The 14,651-nt window shown below is 42.7% G+C and overlaps 4 protein-coding genes across 4 annotated transcripts; all 4 read right to left on the bottom strand.

The window, feature by feature from the left end:
• Positions 1 to 68: 68 nt before the first annotated feature.
• LOC103925371 (myosin heavy chain, skeletal muscle-like) lies at positions 69 to 2,037 on the bottom strand. Its single transcript, XM_009334079.1, has 5 exons — positions 1,967 to 2,037; positions 1,186 to 1,416; positions 699 to 882; positions 447 to 612; positions 69 to 274 (listed from the first exon to the last, which is right to left on the bottom strand). The coding sequence occupies exons 1-5, from the start codon at positions 2,035 to 2,037 to the stop codon at positions 69 to 71; spliced, it is 858 nt and encodes a 285-aa protein (XP_009332354.1).
• LOC103925348 (myosin heavy chain, skeletal muscle, adult-like) lies at positions 1,932 to 2,721 on the bottom strand. The gene is made up of 2 exons (XM_009334057.1): positions 2,459 to 2,721; positions 1,932 to 2,285 (listed from the first exon to the last, which is right to left on the bottom strand). Exons 1-2 carry the CDS (start codon positions 2,568 to 2,570, stop codon positions 2,038 to 2,040), a joined length of 360 nt encoding a protein of 119 aa, XP_009332332.1. The 5' UTR covers positions 2,571 to 2,721; the 3' UTR covers positions 1,932 to 2,037.
• Positions 2,722 to 3,311, bottom strand: LOC103925349 (myosin heavy chain, skeletal muscle, adult-like). Its single transcript, XM_009334058.1, has 2 exons — positions 3,233 to 3,311; positions 2,722 to 3,144 (listed from the first exon to the last, which is right to left on the bottom strand). Exons 1-2 carry the CDS (start codon positions 3,263 to 3,265, stop codon positions 2,722 to 2,724), a joined length of 456 nt encoding a protein of 151 aa, XP_009332333.1. The 5' UTR covers positions 3,266 to 3,311.
• A 95-nt stretch (positions 3,312 to 3,406) lies between these two features.
• LOC103925350 (myosin heavy chain, skeletal muscle, adult-like) lies at positions 3,407 to 14,239 on the bottom strand. The gene is made up of 23 exons (XM_009334059.1): positions 14,000 to 14,239; positions 13,769 to 13,912; positions 13,519 to 13,675; positions 12,202 to 12,229; positions 11,992 to 12,103; positions 11,700 to 11,792; positions 11,510 to 11,573; positions 11,329 to 11,427; positions 11,120 to 11,223; positions 10,901 to 11,039; positions 10,040 to 10,158; positions 9,793 to 9,942; positions 9,260 to 9,430; positions 8,457 to 8,766; positions 8,229 to 8,302; positions 7,452 to 7,539; positions 7,240 to 7,357; positions 6,938 to 7,061; positions 6,720 to 6,856; positions 6,363 to 6,618; positions 3,925 to 4,167; positions 3,642 to 3,818; positions 3,407 to 3,556 (listed from the first exon to the last, which is right to left on the bottom strand). Exons 1-23 carry the CDS (start codon positions 14,204 to 14,206, stop codon positions 3,407 to 3,409), a joined length of 3,264 nt encoding a protein of 1,087 aa, XP_009332334.1. The 5' UTR covers positions 14,207 to 14,239.
• Between the last annotated feature and the right edge of the window lie 412 nt (positions 14,240 to 14,651).

Raw genomic sequence — 14,651 nt, 5'->3', positions numbered from 1 at the left:
CAGCAGGAACAGTGACTCAAACTACCGCTTCCTTTCCAAGTGATCACTTATGCAGGACTTCATGAAATCTAGGCTTGCTTTATTGCCTGTCTGCAGATAACTATTCCCATACTTTCAGCCTGGACACCATTTATTAGCACTGTGTGTACCTCAGCTTCCTCCAGAGCAGCCTGGATTTCAGATTTCTCCTGCTCAATCTGCTTCTTGACTTTCTCCAGCTCGTGAATCGCCTTTCCTCCCTCGGCAATCTGCTCCGTGAGGTCGGAAATCTCCTCTGTGGGAACAAAGGTCAATGGCATGGTCAGGCACAGAGCCGAATGGGAAGGGCCCTGCCACACCAAGGTGGCAGGCACCTTTGCAGACCTGCAGGCACAGACCCATGTGGAGCGGTGGGTAGTGGTGGATAGTGAGAAAGCCCTGCCAGGAGCAGAGGGCCAGGGACTTACGCTGCAGGTTCTTGTTCTCACGCTTCAGCGTTTCCAGGTGGTCCAAGGACTCCTCATAGGCATTCTTCATCTTAAACAGCTCCGTGCTGAGGGAGCGAGACTCCTTCTGGGAGGCTTCCAGCTCAGCCTGCGTTTCCTCATACTTCTGCTTCCATTCGGCCAGGATCTGAAGAGAAAGCGGGTGTGAATATGGATATGGCTATCAGGAGGGAATGCTCTGCTCGGGAACCCCAGGCCTGGAGCCCAAAAGACCTTGTCAAAGTTCTTCTGCTTCTTATCCAGAGCTGCGCAGGCAGCATTTGATCGCTCCACGTCAATCATCAGGTCCTCCACTTCATTCTGCAGCCTCTGCTTTGTCTTTTCCAGGGAGGCACATTTGGCATTCACAGCTTCAACGTGTTCCTCTGCATCCTGCAGGCGCTGTGCCAGCTTCTTCCTGGAAGATGTAAGCACAGCTCACAGTTAGCACAGAGGAACCAGTGTACTTTCTACAAGAGCATGCTTAATCATTTGGCAGTCTGCAGTCACACAGAGTGAAGGTCTTCATTTATGCTGTTTTTAGCCTTTGCCTTTACTAAACCACTAAACATTCTATAGGATAAAGATACCCAGTTTCTGTTATCCTTTCCCAAGGCAAGTCCATGACCTATTCCTCAGAATATCTAGGTGTATGTCTCTTCCAATGTTGCCTTTGAATTTTCAGTCCCCTCTGGCTTCTTCACATCCTACCACCACATACTTGGCCTCCTCCAGCTCCTCCGTGCGCTGAATAGCGTCCGTCTCGTATTTGGTTCTCCACTGGGCCACTTCGCTGTTGGCCTTGGACAGGGCGCGCTGCAGCTCCCCCTTGGCTTCCTGCTCCTCCTCATATTGTTCCCGGAGCAAGTCACAGTCGTGGCGAGCAGACTGCAAGGCGTGGGCCAGGGCATTCTTGGCCTGGGGAGTCAATGGGATTGGGACAATGAATTGCCTGTGAGACAATAGAATGTTAACTTAGGGAAAGTTGTTGAAAACTCTTTGAATCTGACATTTAAACTGCAACCCAAGGAAAAAAGGTACATTGATTCCATGTTCTGAGCAGCTTCTTATCGCTTCATTCATCAGAATCTAGAATGTTACCTCAAGAGTGATGATGGCTAAATTCTAAATGACATCTATAAAGCTGGAAAATGTTGAATCCTTTTAAATATGTTCTAAAGTTTCAGCTTCCATTATGGAAAAGTAGAATAAGAAATGCATTATTTCAGATATGTCTCCACCTTTTTTTATATGCCATCATTAATCCAAATAAAGACTAAATTTAGAATCATAGAATCATAGAATCATAGAATCATTAAGGTTGGAAAAGACCTCTAAGATCATCGAGTCCAACCGTCGACCCAACACCACCATGCCCACTAAACCATGTCCCTCAGCACCTCATCTACCCGTCTTTTAAATACTTCCAGGGATGGTGACTCAACCACTCCCTTGGGCAGCCTGTTCCAATGTTGGAAAGTTGTCCTTCCCTGTCTCAGTACACAGGTTTGGAGGCGATGCCCTCCACAACTTTTATTCCCAAACAAGAGAGGGAGGTGGCAAAATTGTCCATCTAGTTTGAGAGCTCGCAAATTAAATTGACATGGCTAACATATTCTGATTTTATGTGAGGGTAGGAAATAACCTGAAAGAAAATGGAATCTGAATCCAAAGTCAAACCCACTACAGGAAGTACCTTTACCTTTATTTCTTCCTCTAAATGTCTCTTTAGTTCCTCAATCTGTTGAGTAAATGCCTGTTTGCCTCTGGATAGCTGAGATATCAAAGCATCTTTTTCTTCCACCTGGCGTGAATATTCACCTGAGAAATTTTACAGATAGACTGTAATTTAAAAAGCAATATTAAACCAATGTGTCTTTAAAGCACTGTATATCAGCTTACAGAGTATAGACCAATTTGAGTAAAACATCACTCTTTCTTGTCATCATTGGTTACAGATTCTCCCATTCCAGATGGGTAAGGGGGTGTTTTACCTGCTTCTGTCTGCAGACGAGCTCTTTGAGTATTGAGGTCATTGATCATGCGCTGATGCTCCTCTTCTTTTGCCTTAATCTCACTTAGCTGGTCTTCCAGAGTGCGACACATTTTCTCCAGGTTTGCCTATATGTCAAATACATGTAAGGAAAGAGGACTATCACTAAATTCTAGCATGTTGCTCTCATGATGAAAAACAATGCAACTGTGTGTGATAGCAAAATGTAATCAGAAGGTTCAAAATCATGCATCAGGTCATGTATCATAGAGCAGTAACCTGACAGAAACTCTGTACCTTGGCTTTGGAGACAGACTCCATGTTACTGGCCAAGTCGTCAATCTCCATCTTCAGCTCACTCTTCTCCTTCTCCAGCTTCTGCTTCACTCGTTGCAGGTTGTCGATCTGCTCCCCAAGCTCAGCTGTGCTGTCCGCGTGTTTCTTCCGCAGGGCGGCAGCCGTGGCTTCGTGCTGCAGCGTGGCCTCTTCGAGGTCGCGACGCATCTTCTGAAATTCTGCCTCACGCTTCTTGTTCATCTCGATCTGAGCTGCGGTAGCCCCTCCTGCTTCCTCCAGGCGCTCGCTGATCTCCTCTAGCTCCCTGGAGAGGTCAGCCCGATGCTTCTCTGCTTTTGCCCGAGAGGTTCTCTCTGCCTCAATTTCCTCCTCCAGTTCCTCAATACGGGCCTGGGGAACATTACGGACCCTTCACACCCGGGCCCGCTTCTTACCTGACCTGAGGCTGGGTGAAAGAGGAAAAGGGACAGAGACTTGCCTGCAGCTCCTTGATCTTCTTCTGTAACTGCATGCCCAGGGCTTGCTCATCCTCGATTTTGCTCTGGATCTGGCTGATTTCAAAGCCTTTGCTTTGGGCAAAGCAAACCGTGTTAGAGCTCAAGGAAAAAAGACAAGTGCCCCAGCCCAGCACTCAGGTGCCCCACAGCCACGCTTACTTCTTCAGTTTCTCATCCAGCTGCTGCTTATCATTTTCCAAATCCATTATGGATTCCTGGTGCATCTTCATGTCTCCTTCGAGTTTCCTCTTAGCTCTCTCAAGGTCCATGCGCAGTTTCTTCTCTTGCTCCAGGGACCCTTCCAGCTAAAAAGAACAAGACCATCAGTGCTCTGCCAGCCAGGCTTAACTCCATACCTGTCCTGTTCTTGCCGTGTGCCTGTGTGCTTACATCGTCCACTTGCTGCTCCAGCTTGGTCTTAGCTTTGGTCAGAGTATTGACTTTGTCCTCTTCTGCCTGCAGGTCATCCAGTGTCTGCTGATGGGCCTCTTGGAGGGCTTTCTTCTCTTTTGTCAGCTTGGCGATGGTCTCATCCAGGGCTGCCATCTCCTCTGTGAGGTTTTTCACCTTTGAGAAGAAGGGAGCAGGTGCAGATAAAAATTTTTCTTTAAACTTTATACTGTATAACAAAACAGAGGTCTTTTCTGTGAGAGTGACATCTTTTGCTTCATACCTTGTTTTCGGTGGCATGTTTTTCCTTCTCAACCTTGGCCAGTGTTAACTCAAGATCGTCAATATCTTTCTTCAGCTCTGAACATTCATCCTCCAGTTTCCTCTTCTTGGCTGTCAGCTCAGCATTAATTTCTTCCTCATCCTCGGCCCTTTCAGTCACTTCTTTAACTTTGGCTTCCAGCTGGATTTTGGTTTTGATGAGCTGGTCACATCTTTCCTCAGCATCAGCCAAGCTATCTGCTTCCTGGTGGGGAGACACAGATTTTCTTTATTTGTTTTCTGAACTTTTCTGTGTAAGCATGTATTAAAATGTGGCCTGTACTTGGCCTCTCCTCAAGCAACTTTAATCTTGCTTTCTTTTTTTTTCCTCTGGAATGCATTATATAGCTTCTTTAGTTGGAAACAATTTTGATTCCTAAACTTTTTTCTCTCTCCTAAAAATGTCTCACACATGTGGTAGGTGTGAGAATTTCTCATTTACCTAGAGGAGAAAGGGCTTGGAGACATTTCTCTTCACAAACACAATATTCAATATCTTTCCTTTTGTAACTGATTCCTTCTGAACCCATTATTATGTTGGGAGCAAAGGCTCTAGTAGTCTCAACAATAATTTAATAGAAAAAATGTTATTCTCTCTCTAAATGTATTAAGACTGCTGGTTGTGCAAGTGGGGTCGTACCCTTGTAAATCAGCTACTTGTGCATCATCCTTCCATACTGTGCCTGAAGTGGCATATGCTGGTTTCAGCTGATCACCACAGCATCTTACTCTTTGGTGGGCTTTTAGTATAATGAATTTGTTTTTTCCCAAATGAATTTGAAAGGCAAATGTCTTATAAGAAAGTCCAATGGGATATTTAATTTTCTCCATATGCTAGGGAAAACAGGTAACACGGGTTTCCTATTTTGTATGGGAATGTTCAAATAACTGGGTAATTAAGTACAGTGTTCCATTTTTAGTTGGTAATTTAAGTAATTTAATGAGTAGAATAAGATGACTTTGTAAGGTGACATTTGAAGATCAAATACTTTTGTGTATATTTTTGAGCAATATTTTATTTTGTGAAGTGTTGTGTGTCTACAAGGTTCATAGGATTGTGGTGGTAAAATTACTAATATTTAAGATTGAGAGGTCTGGCTATGAAGTTATTTTTACTAAAAGAATATTCCTTTCAACTAAAAGGTAACAGTCCATGATTGTTTCCAACTCCCCGCTTCTGAGCTAAGATAATACTGGGTGTGCCACTCCTATAAGCTCCACCAATAGCCATTCTCTCCATATTGTCATGTTATTTACTGTTTGATTCCTTAGAATTGTTGCATTTAGCAAGCTACTTAAGTAGAACATCCCTCCCAAGGATGGATATCTGGTTTTGTTAACATTGAAATGATTGTTTTTCTTCACTGCTTTCTTTTTTTCTGATACAGTATATAGGTTGGTTCTCTGCCATCAATTGGCAGAGAACAGGGGAGCAGAGGGGGAGATGCTGTCCAAATGTTCTCTCACTGTGTTTATAGTTAATGAAGCTTCTGTCTGACCTGTTCTAAATTGTGTCCCCCAGACTGGAGCCCCAACACAAGTACATTACGGAAAGATAGCTTTTAGTGGAAAGGAATGTTCTTTCAATAAAGATAACTTCTTAGCTAGACCTCTCAATCTTAAATATTAATAATTTTACCACCACGGGATGTTGTTTGTAGTGGAACTACCATAGAAAATCCAGATTAGAGACACAAAAAACTACAATGTTCAAAAAAAATGAAAACTTTTGCTTCATTATAAATTTCCTTTATGACCTTGTGTCATACCAGTTAAGTCTAAAGCATACAGAGCTCTTCTGTGCAATTAACAACTAAGGGAAGAAGAAACCCCTCCGGATGGTGTGACTTTTTCTCAGAAACAGGAACTCTGTGTCTATATATTCTTACACTAAGGAGAAATTTGCAGCTATATTTCCCAATTACTGAGTGAATGATTAACCACTAGTTATTAAGCAAAGGGTGGATGGCTTTTCCTGCACGTGAATTCACAAGTACCACTTTCAACTCTGGCTGGCATTTACACTCTAAATTCAATTCATTGTTCTGCATTCTGGTGAGATGGAGATGCACCCTGCAGGACTCACCTGCTCAGAGGGAGTTCGGGGTTCAGGAAAAACTCTGCTCTGAGTATTTCATGTTGGCTAGCTATATCTGCCACCTTCCTCTGAAGGCAAGAGCACTGACTCCCACTTGGAGCTCCCTGCTTCTTTGCACTGGCTGTCAGAGTGCTCACCATGCTACTGCAGACACTTATTTCCTCAACTTCACATACATATGATGGATAATTCAGCAAATATCTGACTTTTGGTCTTCTATAGTCTGACCTTCTGCTTTGTAAAGAACAGTCTGAATGCATGGACTCCTTTTCTGAGTGGGAAATAAATGGTGATAAACTCACAGCCTGCACTTGGAGCTGCAGATCATTTTTCTCCTGCAGCAAGGCCACCATTTTCTCCTCCAGCTCCTTCCTCTTTGCCTCAGACTTTGCAAGCTCTTCCTTGGTTTTCTCAAACTCTTGTTTCATGTTGGCCATCTCCTTCTCAGATTCTGCACTCTTCAGCAAGGGCTTGATCTTGAAGAACAGCTTCATCCAGGGCCAGTGCTTGACGTTCATGAATGCACGAACGTTGTACTGGATGCAGAAGATGGACTCCCTGAAGCATAATTAAAACGTACATTGAATATTTTCAGTATGACGAGTGCCATCACTTTCCCCCTAGTACCGTGACTTTCACTGAAGATGAGGAATGTCTACCTCCTCTCCACCATTCTCTGGTACTCCACTCTCATCAGGAAGCCCCTGCACCTGGCCTGTGTGCGGGTGATGAGCTGTGCCAGCTTCTCATCCCTCATCTCCTCCAGGAGCCCCAGCAGCCCAGCTTTGAAGAACACCTTGAGAAAGGGAACGTTGCCACACATCACTGTCAGGTAGAGCAAAGCACAGGCACACAGTGAGTCAAGGAGGCTTTGTACCTTGGTGTGGCCAAATTTGTACTGGGTGTGGTCCACGTCGATTGACCCAAGAAGCTTCTCAGAAGCCTTCTTGCTATCAATGAACTGTCCCTCTGGGATAGCACTGGCATTAAGCACCTTGTATCTGTGAAAAGAGAAAGGGGAAGATAAGGCTGTTTTTTCGCAACCAACACACGCTAGCTACTGACCACCACCAGCTCATATACAGCTATTTTTGACAACAGAGCCCAGCCTGAATGAACCGGTATGAATGAACCAACATTGCTTTTAAAGATGCTGAGAAGTGCAGTGCTCTTTCTTACCTCTGTTTGAAGTCAGCATAGAGAACTCTGCTGGGGAAACCTTTCCTGCAAATTCTGATGCCTTCTAGCACGCCGTTACACCGCAGCTGGTGAAGTACCAGTTCATGCTCCATGGCACCTAGCAATGCAGAGCACAAATGAACACCAGAGTTCCCAGTGCAGAGGGGGATGGATGTATCAGAGCAAGTTCTCTTTCTGCTTGAGCGTCTTACCAGGTGTTTTTGTTTCATTTGGGATGATGCAACGGACAAAATGGGGGTGAGTGCTCCGTAGATTGGTCATCAGCTTGTTTAAGTTCTCCTAGAGGGACCAGTTAGAAATATGAGTTTCCTATGTCCAGTGTTTGCTGCATCAAGGCCATGGTAATGACTTTACGACTTCTCAAAATTAACTGGGTTTCAGAACACTTAGGTAAAGCCACAGAAACCAAATATTTCTTCTATTTGAAGATATTGAACACCATTTTAAAATACTGAAATACTATTATGTTGCTATTGATCCAGTGGAAACTAAAATAAAATTTCACACTTTCACACAAAGTAATTAACTTTTAGGGTTTTTATGTTCTGCCTTCTAAAGTCAATCTACTTAAGTTAAAAAAAAGTGGGGTTTTTTCAAATAAGACAAATGTCTCCTTGGAGAATGTTTATAAGGAGACTCTCAATTCCCCAACATATCAACCTCACAGAAATGCAGGTTCAGGAATGCTAAAATTAGAGTTCTAGTCTAACCCAAAGACATAAGAAGAAAAAGATCTGAATAATATCCTCTCCAAACAAACAAAAAAAAAGGATTAGGTTTTCATGATCTATGAAGACTGAATTTTTGAACACAACATATTAGCAATATTGAAATTGATCCTGGAAAACCTCATGTGGAATTTCCAAAGAATTTTACCACCGTTACAGCAATACAAAATAGCCCTTTCAAATTTAATAGTAGCTCACCCCCTTTCTTCATATTACAAAAAGATAACAAATGTACTGAACCCGGAAAAGAGCTGAGACAGTCTGGAAAGAAGAACCCTTCTTCTTGCCACCCTTCTTGCCACCACCACCAGACTCTGCAAATGGAAGAAAAGAAAAAAACTATTAAAATATGGATGTTACATATTGGAGACCACAGAACACAAAACAACTTTAAATGTTTAGTGTTTACTGCTTTAAATCTGTGTCAGTATTGTCCCACACTGAAAATACAATTTTCACAGAGCTGACCTGCATCTGCTCCACCATAGTTGGCAAAGAGTAAAGCCAGTGTCTTCACAGATGATTTCTGGTACAACCCAATGACAGTTTCATTCAGGGGGTCTTTGTTCTTCTCAAGCCAGCCAGAGATGTTGTAGTCCACTGTGCCAGCATAGTGCACCAGGGAGAAGTGGGCCTCAGCCTTGCCTTTGGCAGGTTTGGGCTTCTGGAAGTTGCTGGACTTGCCCAGATGCTGGTCATAGAGCTTGTTCTTGAAAGAGGTGTCAGTTGCCTTGGGGAACATGCACTCCTCTTCCAGGATGGAGAAGATGCCCATGGGCTGGAAGACATTACAACAGACAAGAGGGAGAAACAGATTAGAAAGGAGACATCCCTTGGTTGGAAAGTTGCTGGAGTCAGAAGAGAAAGCTGTTCCCATGCATTTCATGACAATAAGTCAGAGAAAATTAACTAAGGCTCAACTTTTTTCAGTGTTGCTGTTTCATTTGAACTTATGTAAATGCCTTTGCTGATAAAAAAATTACAAATACGACATTGCAAAATACTATCCTCTCCATAAAACTTCTTTATCAATAGGTACTTACAGAACATGACAGCCTTTCATGGTCATATACAAAACTTCATTTTGTAATCTGGAAATGAATAGTCTCACCAAAAGTCCTGATATCTCAGTATGATCTCACTTCCACCCTGTTGCCACTTTCACAGGGTATATATCTGAAAAAGCCAGAATATTCTCACATGCTTCTTAAGTATGTCTCTTGGCAAGTATGGAAGACCCAACATATAATACACTTGAACAGGAAGGATACCTTCTCAATCAGCTCAATGCAGGCAGCCAGGTCCATCCCAAAGTCAATGAATGTCCATTCAATTCCTTCCTTCTTGTACTCCTCCTGCTCCAGCACAAACATGTGGTGGTTGAAGAACTGTTGCAGTTTCTCATTGGTGAAGTTGATGCACAGCTGCTCAAAGCTGTTGAACTGCCAGACACAAAAAGACATGCGAAATTTTCAAGGCTCAGCAATAATACCAAGGTGTTTTCTTGTGCAATCCTAATTCACCATGGTTGATACTTTAAATACAAGGCCTCTTCCTGTGTAGTTTTCCTAAGCTATCTCTCTAGGATAGGCTTTGCATTTAGAAAAGAGAGAAGTTTTCAAATTCAGTGTAATTAGGAGATTAGTTTTCTATTTTTTTTTTTTTTCAGGATTAAGAAAGGTGATTCCAAAAGCCCTGCAAATAAGTGTAGGAAGATACTGACTTCTATTAAAAATATCTTTCAAAATTCCCTTTACTCTCAGTTTTCCTTCTATGAAAATGCTAGGAAAACTGTGTTCCTTACATCAAAGATCTCAAAGCCAGCAATGTCCAGGACACCAATGAAGTACTGTCTGGGTTGCTTGGTATCCAGCTGTTGGTTGATGCGAACAACCATCCATAAGAACATCTTCTCATAGACAGCCTTTGCCAGAGCACCCACTGAATTGTTCACCTAAAGCAAGGAGTAAGGTTTGGAGGTTACTATACACAGCAGAGGAGAATCAACAGGAATCATCAAAGCATGTTCCTCGTTGCCACATTTTTCCTACCTGCTGCACAGTTTGGCCCTTGGTCACATATTCATTCCCAACCTTGACTCGGGGGTAGCAGAGGGCCTTGAGCAGGTCTGCTGAGTTCAGACCCATCAGGTAGGCAGCCTTGTCAGCCACTAAACACCAGAAAAGAGTGAGAGAGAAATAAATATTGCACAATTCCTAAAATTTGGTCCTTGAGGGACTGTCTCAAAAGTAACAGCAGTGTTCCCTGTTATAGAATTGCACAAAAATATCTGAATCAAAGCTACAAAGCTAATTCCTCTGTCATCTTCAGGATTCAGAGTCTACAACACATTCTGAGCTTCGATTTCTACAAATGTTCTTCAAGAGAACTCATTGCTTTCAGCCTTTTTCAGGCATGACTATGGGACTTCACACTTTCTAGTCATATAGCAAGAGGATTCGTCACTCAGAGAGATGGAGGCATGGATTGTACTTTCTGCTGTGACAGAGACTAATCAAATACACATCTCACATCAGAGTTCCCCCCCATAGGTGAGGGTGAATAGGAGCAGTCTCCAATCCCGTTAGGGCTGAACCACTTCACTACTCTACAATACAGCAGAGATTGCAAGGTGTATTCCAACAAAAGTATGACTAATAATGTTACAGGAGTTGACATCCATGCCTCCTGACTTCCTGGCAGTGTACACCAGATCTCTTATTTATTAAGTACTCCCAGAATAAAATTACAGGTATCATTAGATGAGATACATGTCTCAACTGTCATCTAGCCATTGAACATATATTTTTTTCGTTTACACTTTTGCATATTTAAAGCCTGAAATCTGCCCAAGTCCTTCTTTTGGTGACAAAGACAATCTCTTTTGGAAAGTTTGCTGACTCTGCTGATACCTTCTGTGCCATCAGGCTCTGCCTGCTCCTCTCTTTGTTTCTGCTTGAACTTCAAGTTCCCATAGTGCATGACAGCCCCCGTCAGCTTGTAGATGGCAGTCTTTTCATCAGCAGTGAAGCCCAGGATGTCAATGGCACTCTGGCAACAGAAACAGTAAAGTAAATGTCTATGTACCAGGGCTCCTGTCCACCAGATGACCTGTTTGGTAAGTTACTTACATCTGTAGCCATCAGTTCCTCCTGGTCATCAATGCTTGGAACAGTGACTTCACCTTGACTCACAAAGTGGAAATCGTAAGGGTTGGTGCTAATGAGGAGCATGTCTGAAAGCAGTAAAAGGTAAAAAACAAGCTTACTTTAGCTTTCCAGATGACACAATGAGATATTGATCAGTGATCTTCCTTCAAAAAAGTTAGTGAACTTCGTACCAATTAGCTCTGGCTTCTTGTTGGACATGATCTGATAAAATATGTGGTAGCTTCTTTCTGCCTTGAGCTGGAAAGTGACTCTGGACTTCTCCAGCAGATCTGGCAAGGACAGTAGGACAGAATTAGCATAAGAACTGGGGGGGGTTAGAAGGAATGTGATCAGACAAGGGGAGTCTCTTACAAGTCTCAATGTCTGCAGAAGCCAGTTTGCCTGTAGCTCCAAAGTGGATTCTGATGAATTTGCCCTGTTAAGGAGAAGAAGCAGCATTTCAGCCTAGATGCATTTCATTGTCATCTCCTTATGTGAGAATACCACTAGCCCATCACTACTGTTATAATGAGGAGGGATTTTGTCCAAAGCAACAACTTACAAAGCGTGAGGAGTTGTCGTTCCTCACTGTCTTGGCATTTCCAAAGGCCTCCAGCAGTGGGTTGGCGCTGATGATTTGATCCTCCAGCGTTCCCTGCACGATGAAAATTATTGCTGGTTATCCTTTCCAAAAATCACGTCAGGAACAGAGAAAAGCATTGATGCAAGCTAGCATCTATTAATTAATGATTTCACCCTCAAGCATTCTCTACAGGACGATAATTATTCAGTTACAGTGTTTAGCTGACATGGCAATTACATGCCAAGTGTTCAGTCTGTTCTTCCTGACTCACCTGCATTTTGCCAGACTGCTCCTCCTTCTTCTTCTCCCCACTCGCTGCAATTGTTGCAAAGTACTGGATGACACGCTTTGTGTTCACAGTCTTCCCTGCACCGGATTCTCCGCTGTCAAACCAAGGAGAGAGGCAGAGAGCGTGTGGTCAGGCAGGAGGGCCCCTGGCACCGAGCAGCCCCGCAGGGACCCGGGCAGGGGGTGTACATACGTGATCAGGATCGACTGGTTCTCACGATCTGTGAAAAGACAGAGATAAGAAAGCTTTTTCTAGTGCTTATGAATAACAAAGAACTCAAAAATCAGGAGAAAAATATGAACTGAAGCTTCCAGAAGATGCAGGGACAGAAGACAGTGAAAAGTCCTGGGAATTCTAGTGGGTACTTTTGATGCTCCCAGCAGTACTTCAGGTATTATCAACTGGATCAGTAAAGACAGAGTAGCTTTTCTAGTCCTATGCCTTTCAAGATATTGTCTTCTCATCAGGCTACTTATTTCTCTCTTACTAGGTAAGTACATGTAACGAAAATATTGAGGTTGGGCTTTGACAGCACGAAGCTAAAATTTTCCTGAGTAATCTTATGGAAATGTGGAGGTGTCAGGAATAACAGAAACATTGAACCAACCTCTTTCACTTTTTCATCTCTTTTTTTTTTTTTAACCCCTATATGTACAGAAATTATGTATTCCTGAGATCATACATAGACACGGCTAATTTCTCAATTTTCTATTCTGGATCTATTTCCCAGTTTGTAATAAAGGAACAGGAAAAGAAGATCTAAAATCCTGCACACCTTTGATTTCAATGTACACATAGGGAAGAGAAAATAAGAGGTGGAAGGAAGAGAGGAAAGCAGAAAGAACTTTTTTAAAGCCATTCAATTTAAATGCTAAAAGCTTTATTTTTTCCTTGACATTGTTTTCTGAGGTTTACTTTTCATTGTAAGGTGCAATTGATTTACAGTTGCATAGATCATTGTAGGGGTTACATAGATCATTAAAGGCTGTATGTACTTTAGACCACCTGGTCACTTTCAATCATGAATGCCATTTGCATAATAATTAAGTGAGGCTTATGTACCTGTTCAGTGCAGAGATACTCTGTTTTACTTGTTAGCACTGATGGTTGCAAATTTGAATTGACTCTGTACACATCATTTATAGGGTATGTGTGATATTGTACTCGGTACTCTCCAGCTGAGACTAGTTTAGTGATTAAGCTACATAAATATATGCAGATATGTAAAATCCCATTACAGTCAGTAAAGTCTACACCAGAAAATAGGTGTAAATTCTTTCCAGTGAATTTACTCCTTCTAGATTATTTTCATTAGGTCCAGGTCTTTATTGATTCTAATAGGAACAGACACTCAGATCACACAGACCATTACAGTTAAATGCATTAATCTTCCATTAATTTCACACACACAATATCTTAAGTGTTGCACCGTATTTCCAGAGAATACCCTACATTTCCCTTTACAGATAGCTCATTGCAAGAGCAGTTCAAAGTAAATCAAGCACTCACCAGTCAGCATGAACTGATAGGCATTGTCAGAGATGGAGAAGATGTGTGGAGGGGCCTCCTGGCGCTTCTTGCCTCGGTAGGCCAACACCACCTCCGGGTTGTACACCGGCAGCCACTTGTAGGGGTTGACAGTGACGCAGAAGAGACCCGAGTAGGTCTGCGAGGAAGGGAGACAGCACGTTGGCTTCCACTTAGCCTGGCAGAACAGTTCCTCCTAGCTACCCAAAGGAAGACTGCTGCTGGTACTTACGTAGATCATCCAGGCTGCATAACGCTCTTTGAGGTTGTACAGCACAGCGGGTTCATGGAGGTGGGTCATCATGGCCATGTCCTCGATTTTATCGTACTTGGGAGGGTTCATGGGGAAGACCTGATCATCTTTCACAGTCAGGGTCTGCCAAGAAAATGAGAGATCCATGTATGTCAGCTAAAAGCTCAGAGTGGGAATCAAATGCTGATCCGAAGCTTGAATTTTGCTCACCTCTCCACCTTCAGTCTTGACAGTGACCTTCCCTGATTCTTTGCTCTGGATTGTCCCTTTCACAAAGGATTCCTTAGGATGCACCACAAAGACGGATGTCTTGGCATCGAAAGGCTTGTTCTGGGCCTCGATTCTCTCCTTCTCTGACTTTCGGAGATAGGGAGCCGCCTCCCCAAAAACAGCCATCTCAGAGTCTGCAGAGGCCATGTCTGCACTTTATTGGAATTACGTCAGCAGAGGTGTCCAGTTGGGAAAAAAAGGTTGTGGATCACTGAGAAGAATAATATAATCTATATCAGTGAGAAAACTCCTTGCTCTTTAGCTAATAAATTGCTAGCTAGTCTCCCAGAAAGTTTCTTAGAAACAACCACTGAAATCCACTTTGATTTGAACTTAAAAGTACCTAAGTCCTACTCAAGGGTAAAACTTAGTCTTCTAAAACACATAGGCCTTGTAACAGTACATAGAACATCTGAATATTCACTACAGTTTGGTAAATCACCTTGATGAATTTTGACCAGATTTGAGGTCTTCATGTAAAAGAATCTACAGCCAGGGAAAATCACTCTCTGTTCTGGTCCTTAATTATGACGGATGAATCTTCGAGAGAGTGCTTTTTTGTTAAAAGTATTACATTGTGTGCTAAAATGAA

Source organism: Pygoscelis adeliae, unplaced genomic scaffold (genome assembly GCF_000699105.1).
Source record: "Pygoscelis adeliae isolate BGI_AS28 unplaced genomic scaffold, ASM69910v1 Scaffold11, whole genome shotgun sequence".
In the NCBI taxonomy this organism is placed as follows: Eukaryota; Metazoa; Chordata; class Aves; order Sphenisciformes; family Spheniscidae; genus Pygoscelis; species Pygoscelis adeliae.
The sequence above is the reverse complement of the archived record's forward strand: the minus strand, read 5'-3'. Positions and strand labels throughout refer to the sequence as shown.

Bases quoted from the DNA above. Each gene is read 5' to 3' on its own strand.
- LOC103925371 (XM_009334079.1), bottom strand. From the start codon at position 2,037: ATGGACAATTTTGCCACCTCCCTCTCTTGTTTGGGAATAAAAGTTGTG. The intron at 883-1,185 runs GTATGTGGTGGT...TACATCTTCCAG, and splicing joins GAGGAGCTGGAGGAGGCCAA to GAAGAAGCTGGCACAGCGCC. The intron at 275-446 runs GTAAGTCCCTGG...TTGTTCCCACAG, and splicing joins TGAGAACAAGAACCTGCAGC to AGGAGATTTCCGACCTCACG.
- LOC103925348 (XM_009334057.1), bottom strand. From the start codon at position 2,570: ATGTGTCGCACTCTGGAAGACCAGCTAAGTGAGATTAAGGCAAAAGAA. The intron at 2,286-2,458 runs GTAAAACACCCC...AAAATTTCTCAG, and splicing joins TCGTCTGCAGACAGAAGCAG to GTGAATATTCACGCCAGGTG.
- LOC103925349 (XM_009334058.1), bottom strand. From the start codon at position 3,265: ATGCAGTTACAGAAGAAGATCAAGGAGCTGCAG. The intron at 3,145-3,232 runs GCAAGTCTCTGT...AATGTTCCCCAG, and splicing joins AGAAGATCAAGGAGCTGCAG to GCCCGTATTGAGGAACTGGA.
- LOC103925350 (XM_009334059.1), bottom strand. From the start codon at position 14,206: ATGGCCTCTGCAGACTCTGAGATGGCTGTTTTTGGGGAGGCGGCTCCC. The intron at 11,428-11,509 runs GTAAGAGACTCC...TGTCCTTGCCAG, and splicing joins TTCTGCAGACATTGAGACTT to ATCTGCTGGAGAAGTCCAGA. The intron at 6,857-6,937 runs GTACAAAGCCTC...CCCTTTCTCAAG, and splicing joins ACAAATTTGGCCACACCAAG to GTGTTCTTCAAAGCTGGGCT.